Source organism: Leptinotarsa decemlineata, unplaced genomic scaffold, assembly GCF_025532065.1.
Source record: "Leptinotarsa decemlineata unplaced genomic scaffold, Ldec_3_MD MMD2_tig00026307_RagTag_RagTag, whole genome shotgun sequence".
NCBI classification, from domain to species: Eukaryota; Metazoa; Arthropoda; class Insecta; order Coleoptera; family Chrysomelidae; genus Leptinotarsa; species Leptinotarsa decemlineata.
The window spans coordinates 13807133-13829325 of record NW_027412681.1 but is presented as its reverse complement, the minus strand read 5'-3'; the positions used below and the strand labels follow the sequence as shown (position 1 = coordinate 13829325).

The 22193-nt window shown below is 37.3% G+C and overlaps 1 protein-coding gene across 7 annotated transcripts in view; it reads left to right on the top strand.

Moving 5' to 3' along the window:
* LOC111504836 (uncharacterized) overlaps positions 1–22193 on the top strand; it is a 1217253-nt gene that overhangs the window by 954490 nt on the left and 240570 nt on the right. For all 7 annotated transcript variants that reach the window (XM_074181149.1, XM_074181148.1, XM_074181147.1 and 4 more), the window contains one exon: positions 17993–18145. In XM_074181149.1, coding sequence (XP_074037250.1) covers positions 17993–18145 — 153 coding nt within the window. The remainder of the gene's footprint in view (positions 1–17992; positions 18146–22193) is intronic.

The window sequence follows — 22193 nt, the reverse complement described above, 5'->3', positions numbered from 1 at the left end:
ACGGGTCGATAATTTTATCTCTGAAAACACCTGCCTACACACTAAAACCAAATCTTCCTTGACTTCTCTGCTCCAGAATAGAGTGAGGATTTTGTTGTGCCCAAGTATAAGAATTGTAGTTTCACTTATTCAAAAATAATTTCCAGACCGACGAATTGAGTTTTGTGAACTCATGACTGAAATTGTTGAACCGAGAATGTTAAAAAATATTTGTTTCAGTGATGAATGTACTTTTATGCTGAATGGTAATGTAAATAAACAAAACTGTCGGTACTGGAGTTATGCGAACACGCATCGATTCAGAGAAGGTCACACTCAATATCCTGAAAAACTGAATGTTTGGCGAGGCTATAATTGGTCCCTTGATCATACCAGGTACTTTATGTGGCGACATTTATCTCAATGTGCTGGAAAACACAATAGAACCTTTAATTGTGTATTAATCAAAGAACCAAAGGGACGACCAAGGAAACCTAGCTGTAGACGAAGAATTCCTGTACTTCCAACAAGATGAAGCACCTCCTCACTATGCAGCTCCAGTTAGGCACTGGTTGGATACTAATTATCCGAACAAATAGAAGGAGCGGTCCCATTGAGTGGCCACCGAGGTGATCAGACTTGGCGCCACCTGACTTTTTTCTGTGGGGTAACCTCAAGTTCGTTGTTTATAAAACTCAACCTGCGTCACTTAGGGAATTGCGAGAAGGAATTACGAAAGCATGCCGTGCCATTACTAGAAAAACATTTGACAAAGTTCGTGCAGAATATGAAAATAGGCTATATTATTGTTCACAAAATAACGGAACATTTACTCAATTGACGTTTTTAATACATTTGCAGTTCAACAAAAACCTCATAAAATAGTCCATTCATGCCAAAGTTTCACAATTATTATTCATACCATTGGATAGCATTTTTATAGTCTTTTCAGTGCTGTATCACAAGTAGGGGTTTGCAATTTAAACTTTTTGTGTTTTGGTGGGTGGGGCTTAGGGGGTTTGATGGGGGTGAGTTCTCTTTCATGTCACTTTAGTTCCCCCTTACTATTCTAGAAACGGTTTCAAGCATTTTTCGATATCAGCTTTCGTTCGTGATTAAAATTGACACACTGTATGTGACTGAATTGACTATCGCACATATTTTAACCGAGTGCCCACTATACACAAACGAGAGACGCCGGTATAATCTAGGAGGTGACTTGAAAACTATAATGTATTAAATGATAAAGCGGACCATACTCAACTATTAAATTTTCTCATTGACATAAATGTATTGAACAAAATTTAAATGACATTATAACATTCTATTAATGATACATATTTGTAAATGACATTCAGCTAGTATCCCTCTGTGGTTGAAGCTAAATAAATAAAAAAAACTCGTGTAAAGGATGAACATCGTTTCAGTATAGTAAATGGAGGAATTATTCTGTGTGGTGAACCGTAAGTTACTTGTTTTCTTCGAAAATGCGCTCGAACAGTAAAGTGAAAAACAAAGTTCTCAGTGTACAAAGCAGATTAATCATGAAAAACGTATTAAGATTCATGCGAGCGGAAGCAACAACAGATGGGATGAGAATTTTTTTGCGAAGGTAAGAAGTAATAGTAATAATAAATTAATTGTTTTTAACTTCGAAGGTTGAAGAACAAGTAGCTGAGGACATAGGGAACTGTACGAAAAATCAAATCCCCGATGAAAAAAATAAAAACTGGGGAGACTTAGACTTTCTATGGAGAATGGTAAAAAATATCAGAAACATATTGATGGAACACTAGCCTATTCGACTACTTACGATATATTTCTTGAAGAAAATGCGGACCTATAGAGAAGAATGTTGACCTATTATGTACATGGATGAACAATATGTTCACGCTACACACACGCATCAAAAAGGTTTGAGTAATCATACCATGGATGAAAATGGTAATCTATCCGAAATCGAAAACCATGTATCAACAAAAATTTCATTGCTCAATACAGTATAGAGTGTTTCAACGTAGTTATAAGGTTTCATTTAATTCTAACGTGTCCATACGGTTTCAATATAGCTATAAGCTTTTACTAAAAAAGCATTATTATAAATTAGTTTTTCATGTTTATAACTATGCTACTGGCACAGCAGTTCGGAATGCAAGAACCGTAAACTCTTCTGAGCACAACCATACCGATTTTAGCGGAATCCATCCTGTCCTTGTAGGTATATTGTTCGATGTAACGTAGTGCCCATTGTATTATATTAGTAGGCAAAAAATAATATTATAATGTTTAGGCAACCAGTCTTCGAAAATATTGTATGTATTGTATCTATAATACAATTCCATAATCGTAGTCACTAAATTCTCAGTAATAATATTGCATTAAAACGAAAATATTGTTGTCGAGGTTGTGATTCTATATATTTTATCATCATTTTTCCTTATCTGTTTAGTGTAATTTCCATACGCCACTTCAAGAAACAGATTAAGGCAAAAATGTCAGTCATTTCTGAGAATTTAGTGCCTACTATTTTGGAATTATTATATCGGTACATAATTGACTTATCATCAGCAATTTTGCGAGCATTGTTTCGTAGATTATCTACCTGCTACTTTTATAATCATTTGTAGTAACTATGCATTCAATTATCTATTAACTATCGGCTGTAGGTTTACCCATTTTCTCTTAAAACATTTAACTAAAAAGGGAATGTACGTATCCATTATTTGCAATTGAATATCAATCACTATCAAATATTTTTCCTACACAAAAGGTAGAGTTGGGGTTTCTGTTCCCTTCTGGTATATATATATATATATATATATATATATATATATATATATATATATATATATATATATATATATATATATATATATATTCCCGATTGTACTTCCTGCTAAAAGTTTATTTACCATATCTCTGCATCATTCGCGAATCTCACAGGCATAGCTGTAGTTGCAGTTCTGATGAAATTGGACGTTTTGTAAAAAAAAAATATAAGTGGCTACCAAATAGTGGTTCGCAGCTTGCTATCGTTAAAAAAAATTTCAAAACCTAGTGCTAACCCAAAAAAGTACCTGTAAAGGTATGGGTTTACAGGCTGTTTCTTTTATCACTTTTCCCAAACACAATGATGGTGTTTGAGGAAAGTGCTCGTTTTGTATTTATGTTTTACCTTTCACCTAATCATTTATATTTTTCTATTCAATATTCTGAAACTCAGAATTATACTCAATTAAAATGATACTTCCAGAGATCCTGAGTACACTTCGTATAGGATGTGGAGTTTAATTTGGATGTTACGTTTTACGACGGCAAATTGGACCCTGTAGACAAATGCGTGTTATAATGAGTTCTGCGAAAAGGAGGTCATTTCTCATTTAGCAGCGTGGATGAAAGATTGATGTTAAAAGTTGTGATACATGAGATCTTCCAGTTCCTTGGTGTCAGATGCTTCAGAAAGATTCAATGTACAGATTGGAATCAAATCCACTCACTTGATCAGTTGATAAGTAATCTTTATTGTGTCCATTGAGTAACGGATAAATTTATTATCATCCAGATGAACTGTATTTTCAATAACTCCAAACGATTATTCATTTTGATGTAGTGTTTTTGAAAATGTTTTATTGGGATTCACCTGAAATATAGTGTTTGATTCATTCAAATAGATTCATGAAAGTAGGGATACCACCAAATTGTCACGTGGTCCCAGTGATCACCGCCGGCCCCATCACTATCAACAGTTCACATTTACTTCTAATATCCCACATCAGTGTCAAGGCTAAGGACAAAGGGGGCCAAATGAAGGGAGCGGAGCACGTTCAATAGTAGGACTATGCCTAGTCATAACTGAAAAGTTATGTCAATTAATCAAACTTCGTCAAATATTTATTGGAAAAATTTTCATAAAAACTCCGATTGTATTGTGAAGTTGTCGCAAAAAAATTTAATCTTGTTGTTTCCGCTTCAATTGAAAAATAAAAAATTATATTTAAAATATCTTTAAAATATGCACATTTTTTCTAATTTAAACAACTTTGTATCTTTCACGGATTACGATTTTCTCAAGGTGGCCCACCTTATCTCGGACACATAGTAAGTTGAATTTATGCAAAAATAATATAAGTGAGCTGAAATATTCATTTAAAATATTTGTCGATTTGTTCACATTCAGGAGGTTACATTTTTAACGAGTAACCTGAAAATTGTAATGTTTCTACACAAGGTATCAAAGCATTTGACTGAAATGACTTCAGTTATTCTTGGCATGTGTGCAAAAAATAATTGAGTACGTGCAACGTCATGAAAATATGATTGTAACATGAGAAAAGTACACAGATCGCCCCCTTATGTTTGTCTAAATGAGACACTATTATCATAAGTCAAGAAGTGTTTAAAAAAAATTTGTTTAAAATATGTTTTTTGGTTAACCAGCTATCGCACCCCTACGAATGACAAACCTCAGAAGTAGAATCTTGTGCGAGCTAAGGACTAACGAAGTCTTACCTTCCATTGTGTGATTCCTAACACGGATTGGACGATAGCAAGTGAAAATCGAGCGTTCAGTCTGGGGCTTGAACCATCCACTCACACTTCGGCCGATTGACTGAGTGAACAAAGCAACTAGGTTGAAACGACCGGCTACAAAGTACATTCAATCTGGTAATGTGACCAACGCAAATTGGCAAATTTAACTTTAACTGATTAAGAAAAAAAATACAAACGGAAAATAGTGCATAATAAAATGATTACCAGAATCTGAAATGAAGAAGGAAACTATTTTAGAGCGAAATCAATGATGCATTAATATTCGGTGTGTCCTCTCCTGTGGTGTGGTGAGGTGTTTACTTGCCTGTCCATGGAAACAATAAGGGCGTTAATGGTATCCATTGGGATGTTGTTCCATTCTTCTTGGGCCGCGAGTGTGAGTTCCGGGAGGGTGCTAGGAGATTTAATTCTGTTTGAGATTGTTCGTTCAACGAAATCCCACACGAGCTCAATGAGATTCATGTCTTGTGAATTTGCTGGCCATGGTAATCTCTGAATATTCTCAATATTCAGTGTATTTTGTACCCTTCTCGTGTGATGGGGCCTAGCATTGTCATCCATGAATGTAAAGTTGGCTCCAATTTCATTTTGAAGAGGATAAATGATGAGTTCAATAATGTTTCGAACCATCCTTGTCATATCATATCCCCGAGCATAACACACGAAACGCTCACCACATTAGAATAAATCGATTTCGTCTTCACTTATCGCAAAAAAATTCCATAGATTACTCTCTGTACAATATTTTGCTCCAAGATTTCAAAGAACTCAGTCTGAGTACATACAAGAGAAAATTGAAAAATTATTTGTTGAGGCATTGCTTCTATTCTGTCGATGACTTCAGAACACATTTTTGTGGTAACATATAAGTCACTACTTCTTTTTGATTCTCAAAGTTTGTGATTGTGATTGTTGTGTAAATTTTCACTTGTAAATTTCAAATGTAAAGCCAAACATGACTTGCTACAAACATATTGTATTATGTAACGTAGTCGAATAAATATTATTATTATTATCTATTCCCTGTCATAGTATCTGGAATGGAAATAAGCTTTTGCCTCCCCAAAACATTTCTGATCCTTCTTGGTATGGATCGACTTCTCTAGCAGAAGATAACGTTCTTTTCGCTCTGGATCTCTCCAAAATTTGTGTTGTGTCGCCACCTATCACAAGCCAAACCAAATCTAGTTTCGTAAGAAAAAAGGAACACACAGTATGTGTGTTACTGTACCCACTGTATATGAGCGGCTATGTATCTGGTAAGTACCCTGGTTACTCTTAATCATATCCTGCTAGATACCGATCTTTTCTTGCATTAGTTACCCTAGGACGCCCAGTTCCATGTCTCTAGTCAACGCTGTTAGTTTCCTGGTACAAATGCACTATTCGGATAACTAGAGCGCGTAGAATCCTGAGTCTATCCGCGATTTGATGATTCGGCAGACCCTCATCATTCAAAGCACTATTCTTACTCTATGGAACACTGAAATTCTATTGCCAGGCATAATTGCAAAGAATAACTCAACAATCACTTAAATATGGAGCACTTTTTAAACATTGGTGACTAAAATTAGAGGAAATTGTTTTTGTAAACATGTTTGCATGCCTAACACAGGTTAAAGAAATGAAGATGAAATGTACAAAAAACCAGTCATGATAAATAAATAAATTTTACAATTTACGAGGGGGGTCCAAGAATTTTTGGCGATGTATGTATATATGACAATTTCAAAATTTCTGTGAATTAATGTAGATCAAATGCTAGATCAAAACGTCTCTATTCATTTGAAGCATCTGAATATAACTTTAAGCCGTTGAATGGAATATGAAAAATAACAATTCAGAACTTTGTGTTCAACGCCGATTTTCCTCAATCCAGGCTCAGCCATTCGTATTTCTCTGAAGTTATCATCAAATGAAACGTACGAACGTACGATCTGGCTATTATGGTCACGTCCGACACACCGACTAGTTAGTTATTTCGAAAGGTTTTCTACGGTTGAAGTTAATCTGAATGAAAAAGGAAGCTGCAGGCGGACGTGCAAGAACCGACTCAGGGGAGCTCTCCATCATAGTCGGTCAGGTCCGGTCCAAATTATCCCCATACATCACGGCATCCGTCTTCTGCACTAGCTCTACAGAATACTTATGTTTCTCGGCCAGTGCGGTCACACTGGTCACTAATGCGGCGGTTCGTGGGGTGAAATGACTAGATTGATTATTCGGAGCGGACATACATCTTATTCCTTCCTGATCCCTTTTAATATTTTTATCAATTCTCAATGTGAAAACTTCGTCTATATTGATATAGACAAACAGGAATTAACCAACAAAACAAAAAAGTAAAACTGAAACACATCAATGATTTCGGGTAGAAATTCGAAGGAAATTTACTCGTGAGAGTTCCCGCTAGTTTCAACAGGTTATGGAAAATGAATAGCCGGAGATATATTGAATAAGCTATGAGAACTGCCACAAAAAATATATTGGTCATGTTGAGCAAGTCATTGAAACGTGTTTCACAGAACACGCAGCACATATCCTGTTTCGGAGACTAAAGTCGCTCAACACATCTTGAAGAACAGTCATAGAATAAATGAAAACTTTCCACATATAGGAGAGACCGGGGCTACAATTAACAAAAAATATATTTTTAGTTGTAGCTTAGAGATAATTCAACATTCAGACTTGATTTTTGAGATACATGATGCTAAAATCATTCAGGTATTACGTAATGATCTCAAAACAAACTTAATAGTAACGATGCCGTAGATAGAATGCTTTTTGGGGCTAGATTCAACAGGTATGAGGCAAGTATTAACAGAAGGGGTAAAAATTAAGAAAGGTTATGCTGACTAATATAAAGAAAAATAAATATATCCAGGACACATTTTTGTAATAATGAAAGTGTAATTATTACAGCCTTGAATGGAACTCGTATTCTTATAAACCCACAGTAACGAAATCACAAAATATCTGAACATAAATGAAATCTCAAAATAAGTTTGAATATTTCAACGTAACAAAGTAAAATCTTTCTAAAATAACTATTTATCAGTCTTAAACAGGACATATTTTTTATATTCAAACTTTATTAGACATATTATTCAAACAACATCATACAATGAGGTAGAAAGAAATTGGCACATTTTTTATCTCAAAAGCTAGATAATGAGTCTTCAATAAACATCGTTAAACTTAATTATTATCATCTTTAGAATTGAACAACGTATATAAAATGTAGTTTCATACAAAATAAAGAAAAAATATCAAGGATTAGGATGTATTTTAAATACCTACGAACTGAAAGAGTATCTATTCGTATTCATCATCTGAATTAAAATTCAAACAACAGAATGCTGTGATATCACCTTTGATACATCCTGCTTGCGCCCAGTCCTTGCAAGAGACATATTTGATCCATTCACCACCTGATGTATCTTCATTATAGGGAGGCACCGCAAATGATACAAAAATAGTCATCATCATCGAGTTATTGCTCTCATTCAATATCCTTTTCTTCACTTTTTCTACTTTTTCGCCTTCATTTACTTTTCCTCTAGCCTCTCCTTTATCTTTTTCCTTACCTTTCTCCTTATTTCTTTTCTTTTCTTCATTCTGCTGTTTAAATGTGATTTTCCTCTTTTTCTTGTCTCTAATATTATGTTCTTCTTCTTCTTTCTTTTCTTATGTTCTTTTTCCGGAGTATCGGTAGGAATAGTAGACTTTTTAGTGCGTTTTCTATTTGACGTAATTCGTGGTGGAGCTGTTGGTAGAGGTCTTATGGTTTCAACTGCAAAATCACTAGCTCCTTTGTGCATGTCTGACGGTCCAGCTATTGGTTCACAAAACATTTGCGATATAACATCAGTCACGTTAATATCTAAATTTGTTGTTCAGGGTTATTCAAATTCAGTGACAGATCATCAATAGTAACGTCATCATTTTCAACAGTTGGTTCAGGGACTAGTGACTGGTTTTGATCGCTGGGGTCTAGGCGGTCCGTGACAAAAGAAGTGGCAAAGTCAGATTTTCGAAAAATATCTTCGTTGCACGGCCAGATGCCAGACTTTTCTAAAGCGCTTATTATATTCGTAGGGTTTAAAGCCAACGGTAGCGCTTCAACAATTCCAGGGAGGTCATATATAGACATTACTTTTCCAGGGTTACTGGTAATCCAAAAAGTTTGTGCTCTGTTCATATAATTTTTGAATTGCCCATAAACCCCGATATCAAGGGGTTTCACAAAATTAAAATGAAAAACGTAGCAGAGTTGTTGTCCGTTTATAAGTGCTCATGCTGTCAGACCTATAGAAGAAACTGATTCACAAACATTCAGCTACTCTGTTAATACTAGCCTCCACATCTGGGGTAGGTATTAACAAGTTAATTCTAGCCCCTCCCATGTGTTAATTATAGCCCCAAAGGTACACTTCAAGTATTAAATACCATAATAAAATATTGGTCAATAGTAATGGCACTTAAGAAACTTAGAATAGTCAAGTACAAAATATGCTTTTAGGGAAATAAAAAACATCATCATAACACTTCATAATTATTGTACAAATAAAAAAATTGTGAAATCTTAAAAGATCGTTACCTGCTTAAAAATATCGACCAGCACCCAACTCACTTACATGACGCGCGGAGCGCAACTAACCGACGGCTGTGGCATGCGGCGCGATCGAGTTGTCAGATTGAGATACGCAATGGAGATGTAGTGTGCTTGTTAGTACTTACCTCTGTTAATGGTAGCTCCGGTCTCCCCTAGTCAGTGAGCATACTTGAAGACTAGCTATAAATCAAATCATCAAAAGGAACATGCCAGTCTCAACTCCCTATACTGTAGGTAGGTAATGAACTGACACCTGTTAGAAAACAACTACTTTCTTGGTTATTATCACGAAGAGCGATGGATTATATCCGACAGGTGTCAGTGCAGGATTCTTCACTGAAGTTATTCCTGCACATGCTGTTGGCGATACAACTGCCGCAATAGATTTTCAATTATAGGAACACACTTGCAGACCGGTTCCGGGCTTTTTGGCCACTCTTCAGTGCAAGGTAGTGTCTATCGTCAACATAGAGACAATGATTTTCGATAATTAGAAATCGAATTCCTTCAGAGTATCATTCCTCAAACTCAGCTGGAGCGGACAACAAACAACAGGTTTGTCATCGTTACCTATACAAAAGATAAGAATTGTTTTTTACAGTACCGGAGGTTTTTTTGTATTGCTTCTCACAAGCTGCGCATGACACTCATGATACAGATGATACTCCTCATTAACCGTAGGAGCATGTGGCAAGAATTACTGATGCATTACGCCAGGGTAATCGAACAAAACCTTTACATTTGATCGAACTTACCGTGCTTCATTTGGTCTTGTCTCTCCTGGGCTCTTTTATTTGGATTGGACTTTAAATTTGATGTCATTACCATATACCTATGATTCGTTATAACAGTTATAACTCTCTTAGGTAAATCTAGATCGCCATTGACGTCATTCAATAATTTCTGAGCGATACTCATGCGACGGGTTTTTAATAAATATTCAACAATTTTGGTACGAACTTCGCTGCCATACGCTTCAAGCCCTAAATTTTTAAAAAAATTGCTGGGCATGAGCCAACCGATATGCTGACATCCCGGCCATTCTCTAATAGTGATTCGAGGATTCTTCATAACAATTTTTTTCAGAACATTCAGGCGAGAGCTTCATCATTCACATCTTCTCGGCCTTCTGAAAAGTTTATATCACTTGTAAAGGTTTTTTTCTTTCATTTGTGTTGTACCGGAAAATAAATCACACGAAATACTTAAAAAAGTAAACAGTAATAACCCCAAATAACAATTAACTATAGAACTGGAAGAAAATAGTACCATTTCTTTCTTAGATACAAAAATAATTCACAGAGATGGCAATTCATTAATAACAGATTGGTATATTAAGTCAACAGGTTCGAATAGATATATTAATTATAACTCTTCTCACCAAAATCGATTAAAATAAATATAATTATCTGTCTAGAAAACAGAATCGAAAAACCAGTTCATCCTTCACTAATACAAAAAAAAATTCTGTTATTGAAAACATTTCTAATAAAGAATTCTTTTCCAGAAAAATTACTCAAAAAAATATTTTTACCACTGTAACTAACACAGGAAGTACAAATGATAATGACAGAAGACAGAATGAAATATTTTTTTTCTTAATATTGGAAAATTATCTTCCAAAATTATTAAAATTTTTCGCAATGAAAAGAATAACAAAATTTCTAAACAGAATATTAAAGTTACGGGAAATATTAAAACCCAGGTAAAAGATTATACAACTGATTTGAAAAAAATCGAACGTAGTATATAATATATCATGTAATAATTGTGATTTGAATTATATTGGAACAACTTCCAGAACAGTATCAAGCAAAATAATTTCACACAAAAGTGATATGAGATTAGACAAAAATGCATGTGCACTAGCTCAACATTCTAATAAAACCGGACACAATATTAAATCTGATCAAGCAAAAGTTTTATATTCAGAAAAAAAAATATCCAAAAGGCTTTTTCACGAAAATCAAAAATATCCTAATAATATGAAATAAGAAACAAACATTGAAAATATGAGTATAATTTACAATTATTTACTAGACATAGATAAATCTCGGTAATATTCTCAATTTGCAATAATCACACGTTGTATAAAATTCATTCAATGAGCATTTATGAAATGGAAATCTTCTCAATGATAATGTCACTCTTGTCATCACAGTAAGCGTTGAACATGACATTACTAATATCAGATATCTGAAAATTAAATGTTTTCATCAATATTCAATTTTAAATTGTAAAACTCAGGTTACTTATAAGTATTGCCCATTTTTTTAGTTCTTTTCTATTGTATTTCATTTTAGCGTCCTATTATGACGAAGTCTCTATTCTGTTGCCGTTCTTCATGACATGTTGAGAAACACTGGACTTTTGTAGTCTATGATATTGAATATGTAATACACGTGATACAGCTATGATAGTCCGCAAAATTTGACCAACATATTGTGTATCGCAACCATCACAGCTTATTTCGTGAATCCCAGATTTTTTTTTATCCGTCGTCTTGTTTTTCGGGTTGCCCAACACTTGTTGTGAGTGTACGAGCAGTTTTGAAGGCCACTTTCATTAACAATTTTTCGAAGCTTTGAACCAATCCGTTGGTGTATTTTGATTCTTTTGGAAGAACTATAAATTTTCAGTCCCTTCCTGAAAAGTCGATGATTTTCAAATTACTTTTCAAGTTACTTTATGGTCGCACTGTATGTTAATACCCATAATGGAAAATTGCAGCTTTTGAATTTGAGTGCTACTCATGCAATTAGGCAACATATTGAATGAGAGTGAATTTAATTTTCATCCCATCTTTCATTGGGTTTTTCTATTATGACTGCGTCAATTAACACGATATTATCATCATAATATTACTATATTTGATAATTTGATAATTCATGTTTCGGGCTTGACGACTCATAATATTGAAATGAATAATGACTCAATTGAAAATTTCATATTTCTGAAAAGCAGATTTGAAAAAGTATTTCCATTCGTGCAATACCCCTTTTATTCCCTACATCTGAGCAATACACCTAAAATATCAACTGATTGCGACTATCACTTCGAAATATTTCAACCGTTCATATTCCTTGCAAATGTCATATTCGTTCAGCGATACGAATGCCATAGAAGTTATTAAAATTCAGTTCCGAAACTTTCTATTACTTTCAGGTCACTAATCGTATACTCCCGACCTATTTTCAAGACATTTGTTGGGGATATGGAGCGAAACAAATTCGGATTGAGAAGGTAGGAGGTTTGTTTCTTCCGCGGATATGAAGGAAATCTGATGATGGAAATCCGGATATCCTGAGCGAAACTGCATATTATAAAATATGTTCGGGTAAATAAGAACGTTGTGATATCTAACGAACATATTCTTTGGTCTACGATGTATTACGATTATAAGAAACCAAGGCATTTGTCTTGAAAATTTCAACTTTTGAATTCAGATTTACAAAATTTTAGAGTATCAGAGGTTGAAATATCTCTGTTAAAATCTGTTTTTCCGTTAACCAGCTGTCGTTCCCCCTACGAACGACAACTCTAAAAAGTCGAAACTTGTGCGAGCAAAGGACTGACGAGGTCTTAGCTTTCAACGTGTGATTTCTAACACGGGTTGGACAATAAGAAGTGAAAATCGATCGTCCGACCTTGCGGTTTGAACAACCGTTTCACATAGCGTGTATTGAGTGAATGAAACAAATCACCCATTTCAACCTACCAGGCAACCCTACCCTATGATATATTTTTAATTCATAATTTCAACTTGGTGTATTGGTATGACAAATGAACAATATAGATTTATTGCAAGATCATATTTATTGCAAAACTGTTCAAGTTAGTACCGGACGTATTCCTCTCTAACAATAATAGCTATAAATAGAGCTTTCTCTACAGTTTCGGTGATCAGATCTGTCAGAGTTTGTTCTCATACTCACTACGGAATTAGTTAATTACTGTCATAGCCTCTTGTGAGTGGTATTGTTTCCCCCCAAGGTGTACGATGGTCTTTGATAATAATTCTATTCGTATGTAGCTTGATCTAGTCCTTGCTGTTGGGTGTTTATGTATGGTTATAGTGCTTTTGTCCTATGATGGTCGAGTTAGTGGGTCTTGTTTCTTGGGCGCTGCTGTTTTTATGTATGGGTTGGGTTATCCTTAGTGAGGTTGTCCGGTGTTGGGAATCATACGTTAAAAGGTGAGACGTCGTTAGTTCTCAGCTTGCACAAGTTTCTTAACTTGTGCAAGCTGAGAACTAACCTCCTCTGGTAGTGAGCTGTATTTTACCTGCTCGCCAGCGGGAACTCTTCAAGGATGTCCTGGAACCGCTTCAGGATATCCTACAGGGCTCCTAGGAACCTGGGAGCTTTTCCCCGCGAGTGCTCCTTGGGCCCCCGCAGCGCGTCCAGGGGGTGGCCAGTGTCTCAACGTCGGTGGTGTTGCTGCTTCTGATTATTCTGGTGATGTATTCGCCTCGGAGTTCCTGAGATTTCAAATTTATAGGGGTTAGTTTTAGGGTGTTATATAGTTCGTTGGAGGGGAATAGGTAAGGAAGGTTGTATACATTTCGTACTATTCTCCTCTCTGTGGTTAGTAAGCGGTGTATTAGTCTCGGGGGGATTGCGCAGTAGATCATGGCTCTATAGTAATTGATCGGTCTCATGTTTGTCTTGTAGGTGTGTGATAGTGTTTTGCTGTCGCATCTTCCGAGCTTGCCCCTCAAGGATTTTAGGAGGTTTGCTCTTTTCCTGACTCTGTCAAAGGTATATCTCAGGTCGGCTTTCCAGTTGAGGTTTCTCGTGAAGATAACCCCCATGTAGGTCAGACCTTATCGAAAGCATTTTGTATGTCGATTAGGACTGCGACAGTGCCGACTGTAGGGCGTTTTGTGTTGAGTGTTCCGGTCTGAAGCCATGTTGGTATGGTTGGATGATGTTGTTTTCTTGGAGGACGTAATTGAGTTTGTTGGTTAGTAGTCTTTCCAGTACTTTCCCTATGTAGCTTAGAATACTAATTGGTCGATAGGATTCGGGATTAGTGGGATTGTTATGTGGTTTGAGTCCTGGGGCATTGTTTTTTCTGTGTTGAATTGCGTTGAGGATATTTTCCTCACTGATTAGGGAGCGGAGGGGGCAGTTTTAGTCAGAGGGATTGGTCCTGGGTGTCTGCCTAGGTGTGTGGCAAATTGTTGCTGAATGTCGATTGAGTGTTCGGCGTCGAAGTGGGCGTCAGTCAGCAATTTGAATGTTTGTTTAAGTGGTTCACGGAAGGCTTCTGTTTTTTCCATAGGGTTGGAGATCGTATTGCCGTTCACCATAAGATGTCTGGGGGTTCTTTGTTTTTGCCTTGTTAAGATTTTGCACTCATTCAAGAATGCTGCGCCGTCCTAGTCTCTTCTCTCCATCTCCTCTGAATAAAAAGCTTGATGAGGAGGCGTGTTCGTGCGTTTCGCCTGTTCCATTTTGTTTTGAGTGCTGGGTCTCTGGTTTGTACGTACGTTCTGTATAGCTTTCGTTTATTTCGTATTAGGTTTACTAAGTAGGGTGGGAGTGGAGGTTGGTCTAGTCGTCTCGTTGTTTTTGGGGTGGCGGTGTTGGTGAACTTTTCGTCGGCAATGTTTCCGTTGGTAATTGCAGTCTCGAACGTTCATCGTCTTCCAAGCTCTTGCGGCCACGTTTAAATTCAGCTGCCCATAGTTTCAGTATGATGTTGCAGAGTCCCCATACATAAAATCCACTAATCTTTCATTTGCGTAGGCATTTTTCCTATCAAAAACAAATATTCAACTCGATACTCGATTTTCTCCGTTTCCATGAAAACATTCACATCAACTCACAAAAACAACTGTTACATTACAACTGCGCGTTCAGAATAGCTGAATCTTTGGTGAGTAACTGTCAACAGATGAACAATGAAATTCACTAGCTTTTATTTACGAGTGCTGCTACCTTCATGTTGAGGTCGGAAACTTTTTAGACCACTCTCGTATCTAAATATGCAGGGTGTTTCCATCCACGAGCTGCCCATCCCCTTCGTATTTTTTGATTTTTTTTTTCATTCAGATGAACTGTTGAACTATTACACGTTTGTGTATCCTAAATTCCATACCGATAGCATGTATATTGTTGTTCAAAATCATCCTTTGAAATGAATGGTCCAGTCTCTAGAGTAGCCGTATCTGAATTCACGAGCATTACATTATCATAATTTTTTAGAGTCAATGTTAGTCTGTTAATAATCCAGATGAGATTTCACTCAAAGTATCATCTCTTACTTAACAATGATTTTTGGAAATTCGAGCCATACGATACTATGATCATTAAAATCATCAAATAATCATATTTCGCGTGTGAAGCAAAACGTGGCAAAACGAATATGCCAGAATAACAATTTTGAACCTGTTCTACACACGTTCTACACTGGAGAAAGACAGATTTGTTGCAATACGTATTTTATCAAGCATGCGATAAGCTAGCTTAGCAATGTTCAAACATTGAAATTATGATAATCTATATCTATACTCTATAATAATATTATAAATGTGTAAGTTTGTAAGGATGGCTGTATGCTTGTGGGTCTTTAACGCCTGAACGACTGAACAGATTCAGATGAAACTTAAATGAATACAGCTTATACATCATAATAATAACAGATGTTTTGTGTAATTTTGGTCATAATATAACGATAAGTATTGAGTAAGTACGATGCCTATATCGTTGGAGTTATATGAAAATAATGTACCGTAATGTAAGGCTGTTCATCTTAAATAGTTCTCAATAACAGACCGCGATGGCATATATCTACCTCTTATGTGGTAGCCATTTTATGCTAAATATAAATACAATTGATTTGGATACTTGTTATACAATAAACATTGTGGGTTCGGCTACTATCGGGCGCGTCCCCAGGTGGCGGATGGAGAAACGGCCAGGGGACTGGAGGCCCTGTCCGGGAAGCCAATGTGGTCTTACGGACGAGGTCGCCGGACTCCTGGTCAGTGGCAGAAATAAGTAGGGTGGCTGAGAACTGAAACCCCCCAAAAGCCTTTGCAAAATATGCCACCGTGAACCACTGTACCCAAGCTTAGGTGTAAGGAATCGTGCCGACATCTGAATGGTCGTAGGGTGATATACGGTCATGAACGATCCCCTTGAAGAACTGGCTTACCTCTGGTAATGCGGGGTTCTGCCAGAGGTGACTAATTCTTCCCTTGCTACTCGTAGGAACAAACATGAATGAAACAAGGGAAACACCAAAAACAAAAACCAATCCCAAGGCTGGACACAAGTGCTCACCTCAATGTAAGGCGATAGCTGGGGATGAACAGAAATGTCTACCCCAATCTACCGCTTGGAATGAGGCTGGACATAGCAGATAACCTCCAACAGCAAGAGCACTTTCTGTTGCGGGCGCCAACAGCTCCGCCTTGACTAAAGGCCAGAAATCGGCTGCCCCTGCAGGAAAGCTCCCTCACTTGTGCACCTCGACGGAGGGAACCCCAAGAAGGTTGAAGAAGCCGCGCAACGACAGTTATATCGCTGCACCTTCCAAAACCTTCGCGGAGGCCACCGTGAGACACCCCAAGGTTGTCAAAGAGAGGGTGCATTCGGCAAATCTTAGCCAACACCTGACAATAAAAAGAAGATGTCTCCTAGTGACCTGTTCACCTTCCTGGAAAAGACAGGATGGACGATGACCTAGGAGGAAAACTCCTCGGGAGGATGTACAATGAATCACATGTGGCCTAAGTGCTGTGAGTCTACACTCACCCCCCCCTACTCTACAGATACCAAATACAATGTACATTTTAGAATATTTGTCAAATTCTTATAAATTTGATATATTTGTCGTTTCGAGTATATAATATAGATAAACTTTGTCTTTTACACCAAGTAATTTGGAAGGGTCGTTTGAAAGATATTACGATAATATCAACCTGACGCAACGCAGTAGGCCATTACGCGTCGCGTCCACTGTAAGATGAAAGGGGACGATGCGCAGGGGTGGAGTGGCGGTCTGAACAATAAAGTGCCATCGCCGAGAACGCGATCCGAACGTGTGAAGACGCCTGAGGGCAGACGTCGTTGACGGTTGTGTTTTAGTTTTGCGAATTTATTTATAGGTAACATAATTCCATTTTTGAAGCTTTTCATTACTTGACATATTTTGTCATAGTTTTTTCAGTTACTGTGTTTTAAAAGGAATCACACGTTAGGAATCACACGTTAAAAGGTAAGACCTCGTTAATCCTTAGCTCGCACAAGTTTCGACTTCTGAGGGTTGTCGTTCGTAGGGGTGCGACAGCTGGTTAACGGAAAAACAGATTTTTTTTTTTTTTTTTTAAACAGTAAAAATATAAATTACTAGCTGTTGTTCGCTTTTATATCAACGTACAGCTAAAGCTACTGAACCTAGAATCTTGAAATATGCAGGCAGTTTCTTTGTATAGTGTATATAAGTATCAAGAAAGAGAGTCAGGAATTTTCACCTCCAAGGAGGAAAAGTAGAGGTTCAAAAATTGTACTGAATTTCATCAGTTCTGAAGTTGAAAACCTGAAGTTTTGGTTTAATGAAAAATATTGTAACTAATTGTTCAAAATGGTCTGTCACGGAAGGTAATGTGACAAACCAAATTTCTACGCGGGCGTAGTCGTGGGCAACAACATAAACACGAACAAGTCGCCAGACGATAACTGTCACCCTCATATTTCCATCCAAACTGATAAAAGCAATAATAATTGTCAGTTTCCCGTCCCAGAAGCACACCTCCGTCTCAGTCACCGAAAATTCTGTGACACACGATCCCCAGTAGTCCTCGCAATCCTCAAAGGAGCCCTCTTTATGTTTCAGGTGGGAACGATGCAGTCACGGCCACCTTCGATCTCTTCGACTCGTCGAGCGGTCCGGACCTTACCCTCTCCCCGCAGACCTTTACCAATTCAGCGGAGGCCTTTATCAATGACAACTCCAACAGCCTGGGCGTCCCGACGGAGAGCGACGCAGGTCGGTATATATATTTGAATCATTGTATCTGTGTGGATGGGTATTGTTCGGGTGTACGAGATGAATCTGTTCGGGAGGTTGACGAATACGCGGGAATGCTGTTCGATCGGGGTTGGGAGAAGTTTAAAGGAAGGGTAAATAATTGGACTTCCGTATCGAACAACTGATGGTGCGACATTGTTAGCTGGAACATTTTTATTCCGAGTATTAGGTTCGGCAAGATGATCAGTTCAAATTCTAGTCATTTGATGAGAGCAGAGAAGTGACATTTCATCGAAACATCAATATTCAGCACCCTATTTAGTATAATGTCAGTCCACTTCTGAACTTGAACATTAAATTGATGTAAGAATGTAGGCTTACACGGCTGACGTCAATGTTTTGGTTGGTTTCTGGGTTTTGCCGTAGTCTTCTTTGGTTACAAATGTTTCAGTTGATACGTCAAGAAAAATACTTCGACCACGTCACTGAAGATGACTGCCGCAGTTGATGTTGAAACGTTAGGAGATTGTAACCAAAGAAGACCACGGCAAAATTCGGAAACCAACCAAGAAAGTAAATTGATGATTTGATCTACTTACGATTGAAAATTATGAAATGAATCAAGGTGTCTTTATTAGCAATTAAGTAAAAATCAATAATTGATGTCTAGGAAGTGCTTGTTTTCATGCATGTGATGATACAATCTGAAATGAAAATAGTCTAATATCGAAAGTAATACCACATGATATAGAAGTTTCATCGATAAATTTCCATTCATTAAGTAAATCTCATCAATGCCATGAGAACAACTAGAACTATTGAACCGTCTATACAGTTAATTGTTTTGTCTATTCTGAGAAAATTTTTGGGCCTAGCTGTATTGGTGGAGATCATTTTCTGAAATATTTTCAGCTGAATGAACGTATCAAATCTCAATTTCAACCAATTTTATCATCTAAATAACGATAAATTATTAAAAACACAGTATGTAAATCTGAACATGTTTTTTTCTACAATAGGATTTCAATGTGCCTTGACATGAGACCGCAGAGCCAACACCCTACTCACTTGATTCAGCTGAATTTAATAACTATATATCGAGTATCCTTTTAGAAATCAATGGAACTGCTACTAGTCAGAATACTGTTTCTATTTTGATTGGAAATGTCTGGCCTCTCGTTCACTGGGAGCGAGAAGCTGCGATAAGTTGCGAAATCGATTCGTCAGAATTCGCCCGACAACGCACGAACGGTCCAAACACATGGTTCGGTCCACTGGACCCGTATCGAATCGTGGACCCGTATCGTTCGTCAGTTTCCGTCCGACTATGTGCGAATTGCGAACCGATCCCGTTCTGCTGGGACTGCGATCTAGTGCGAAAGTAGTTACAATTATGTAATTAAATGTGTCTTTTCTCATTCGAATCATCGTCGATTTGAAGATCATGTCACAAATGAGAAAATTCACCGAACTCCTTTCTTTTTGCGTAAATGGGGTTCACCCACATTTCCCGCCTTCTTCGATATCGCCTGTGCCTGATTCACGACGATGAATCAAAAGTCATAATTCCAAAGCAAAAAATTATTCATCAGAATAATTGAAGAACTAGTTCCAAAGAACCATCTCACCTATGAATCCGGTAGATGGACCGGAAGTGCATCGCACGATTTCGTACGAACGGCGTTCGCAGATTTCCGCTCCCAGTGGACGAGATGCCTTATTATACCAATCCAGATTTTGAGACTTCTTAATATCCGATATAAATTGTTAGATTTCAAAGTGGAGTTTTCATTTGTGGATTATTTAATTTAGGTCCCCTGTACCTGTTCATTGTTAGTGAGTTTCATCTGATTATCATGACCATTTGAGTTGTCTCGGCAGAGTTGAGGTTTAGTCACTGTCATAATATCAAATTGAACTTGCGAATTTATGTAGAAGCATTTATGCAGAGTTTCAATATTCAGATATTATCGTGGCTATCCATTGATTCAATTTGATTAGGACACTGACAGCGATTGCAATTTTGCCCAGCATTTTGATCAGCATTGATCCTACCTATTTTTCCTATTCTGAGAGAATCCTTCATTTTCAACTTGTCTTAATGTATGTTCAGTCTGGAATCAGGTATCACCTCTAGAAATTCAGTCTTCACCGATAGTTGTATCTCTTCACCTCGAAGTTGTTGAACTCATATTTTCTTCATTTTAATCTTCTTGGTAAATACTGCTACGATCGATTTATATAAGTTTATGCTGATCCCTTCTTCCTCGTTCAATCATTTTACGATATTCAGAGCCTGCTACATGGACTAACTGAATCGTTCATTTAGCGGTACTTGATCCATTATAGTTCCACTTCATAACACTTCCTTGCTATCCATGCTACTACTATTTCTCCATAGTCATCGCATCTTCCTCATAGCATGCATCATCACCTGGATTCAATATAGCAGCTGAAAATGCTTCATAGGGTTTTGTAACTTGACATTTAGCAGATTCAATACTTCTTTACTTCAATTACTTCCCAATTAATGAACCTTTTTCTCTCATTTACTCTACTACTCATTTACTCTCTCTAAAATAATCCCAGTATCTGATATCTGTGCTGAATTACATTTTTATTCTCTAATAAAGTACTTGTTAACATTCTCCACCTATTCTAGCTACGATACTGAGTAATCCTTCAGTATATTGCGTCCACGTTCCCCAATGCCTTTCTTCATATTCCTTGAAAGCTTATCGGTACTCTCCCACAATGACTAAATTCCATTATTGAACACCTAGCCATATGCCAGTCATTGCCGCATACAGCGCACCCAGTTGAGAAAAGGAAATAGATGAGATCAGAAAAAAGGTTTCGACACAGATTTGTTTGAGAAAGCTGTCTTTTCTCTATAGAAAGCAGCCTATTGAAGACTTGAGGTCCTGTTCTCACTCGTATGGAAGATAATAATGGTCTAGTTACTGAACTAGTTGTTGATTCACAGATTGATCAAAAACACCTTCAGGTTATGGTGCATGTGTTTTCAGTCGCAGACCCAAGACAGATATATCAACCTGCCTAGGGACCTATTCCACTGTATCTTAAACGGAAATCTATGCTATTAAATTGTGTGCGGAGAGATTTGTTGAATCCTTCTTCATACAGAAGTCAATAGAAATATTCTCGGACAGTTAAGCGGCGCTGAAAGCTCTTGGCTACCGAGCAACATTTAAATTGATAGCAAATTGCCATAAACAACTCTCCTCAATAGAAAGACTTATCAAACTGTCTCTGGTCTGGATTTCAGGCTGTACTGGCCTGAAAGGCAATGAGGCTGCTGAATCCCTTGCAAAGGATCAGAACCTGTCATTGCCATCGCTTTAGCTTTTGCCAAACAAACATTGCATCCCTGAATGGCATAGAGATTCAAGGACTTCTGGCAACGGATTTTCTCACTCCAAGGCGATCATATACCCTTCGAAGCTTAAAACCAAGCAGTTGTTAGACTACAGTATGGATGATCTACGATGTGTAACAGGCCTCCCCGCAGGTCACTGTCGTCTGAATCATAATATGCAGTGACTCGGACTGTCTCCCGACAGTCCGAGTCACTCCGCCTCAGTTTGGAAAATGAAGAAACAGCAGAGCCTATACTTAGTGCCTGTCCCAAAGCAGATCGAATCAGGTTTTCAGACTTTGGCAGAGCCACACTCTTACTATGTCACCTAAAGCATCCCTCACCAAATGAATTGATCGGTTTCGTTAGGAATCTGGGTTCATTTGGTCGAGTTTGAATAGATTTAAGCCACAATAAACCCTTACGGGTTGCTGTGGAGGATCGAATAGATCCACTTACTTCTGGCGAAATTCAACCTAAGCTTTAGTATGTCTCTTGGAACGTACAGTACTGACTATTATAACAGGGTAGTTCGATGAATATCGACCTGATATAATTCTATTTTGAAATACCACATTTACATCAGTCAAGAAGACGAAGATAACAGGATTATGACCTTTATAACCAGAGGGAAAGAGGTACATCTGTCAAAGGAATTCGAAACATCTGGGAGTGATACTGAATCCT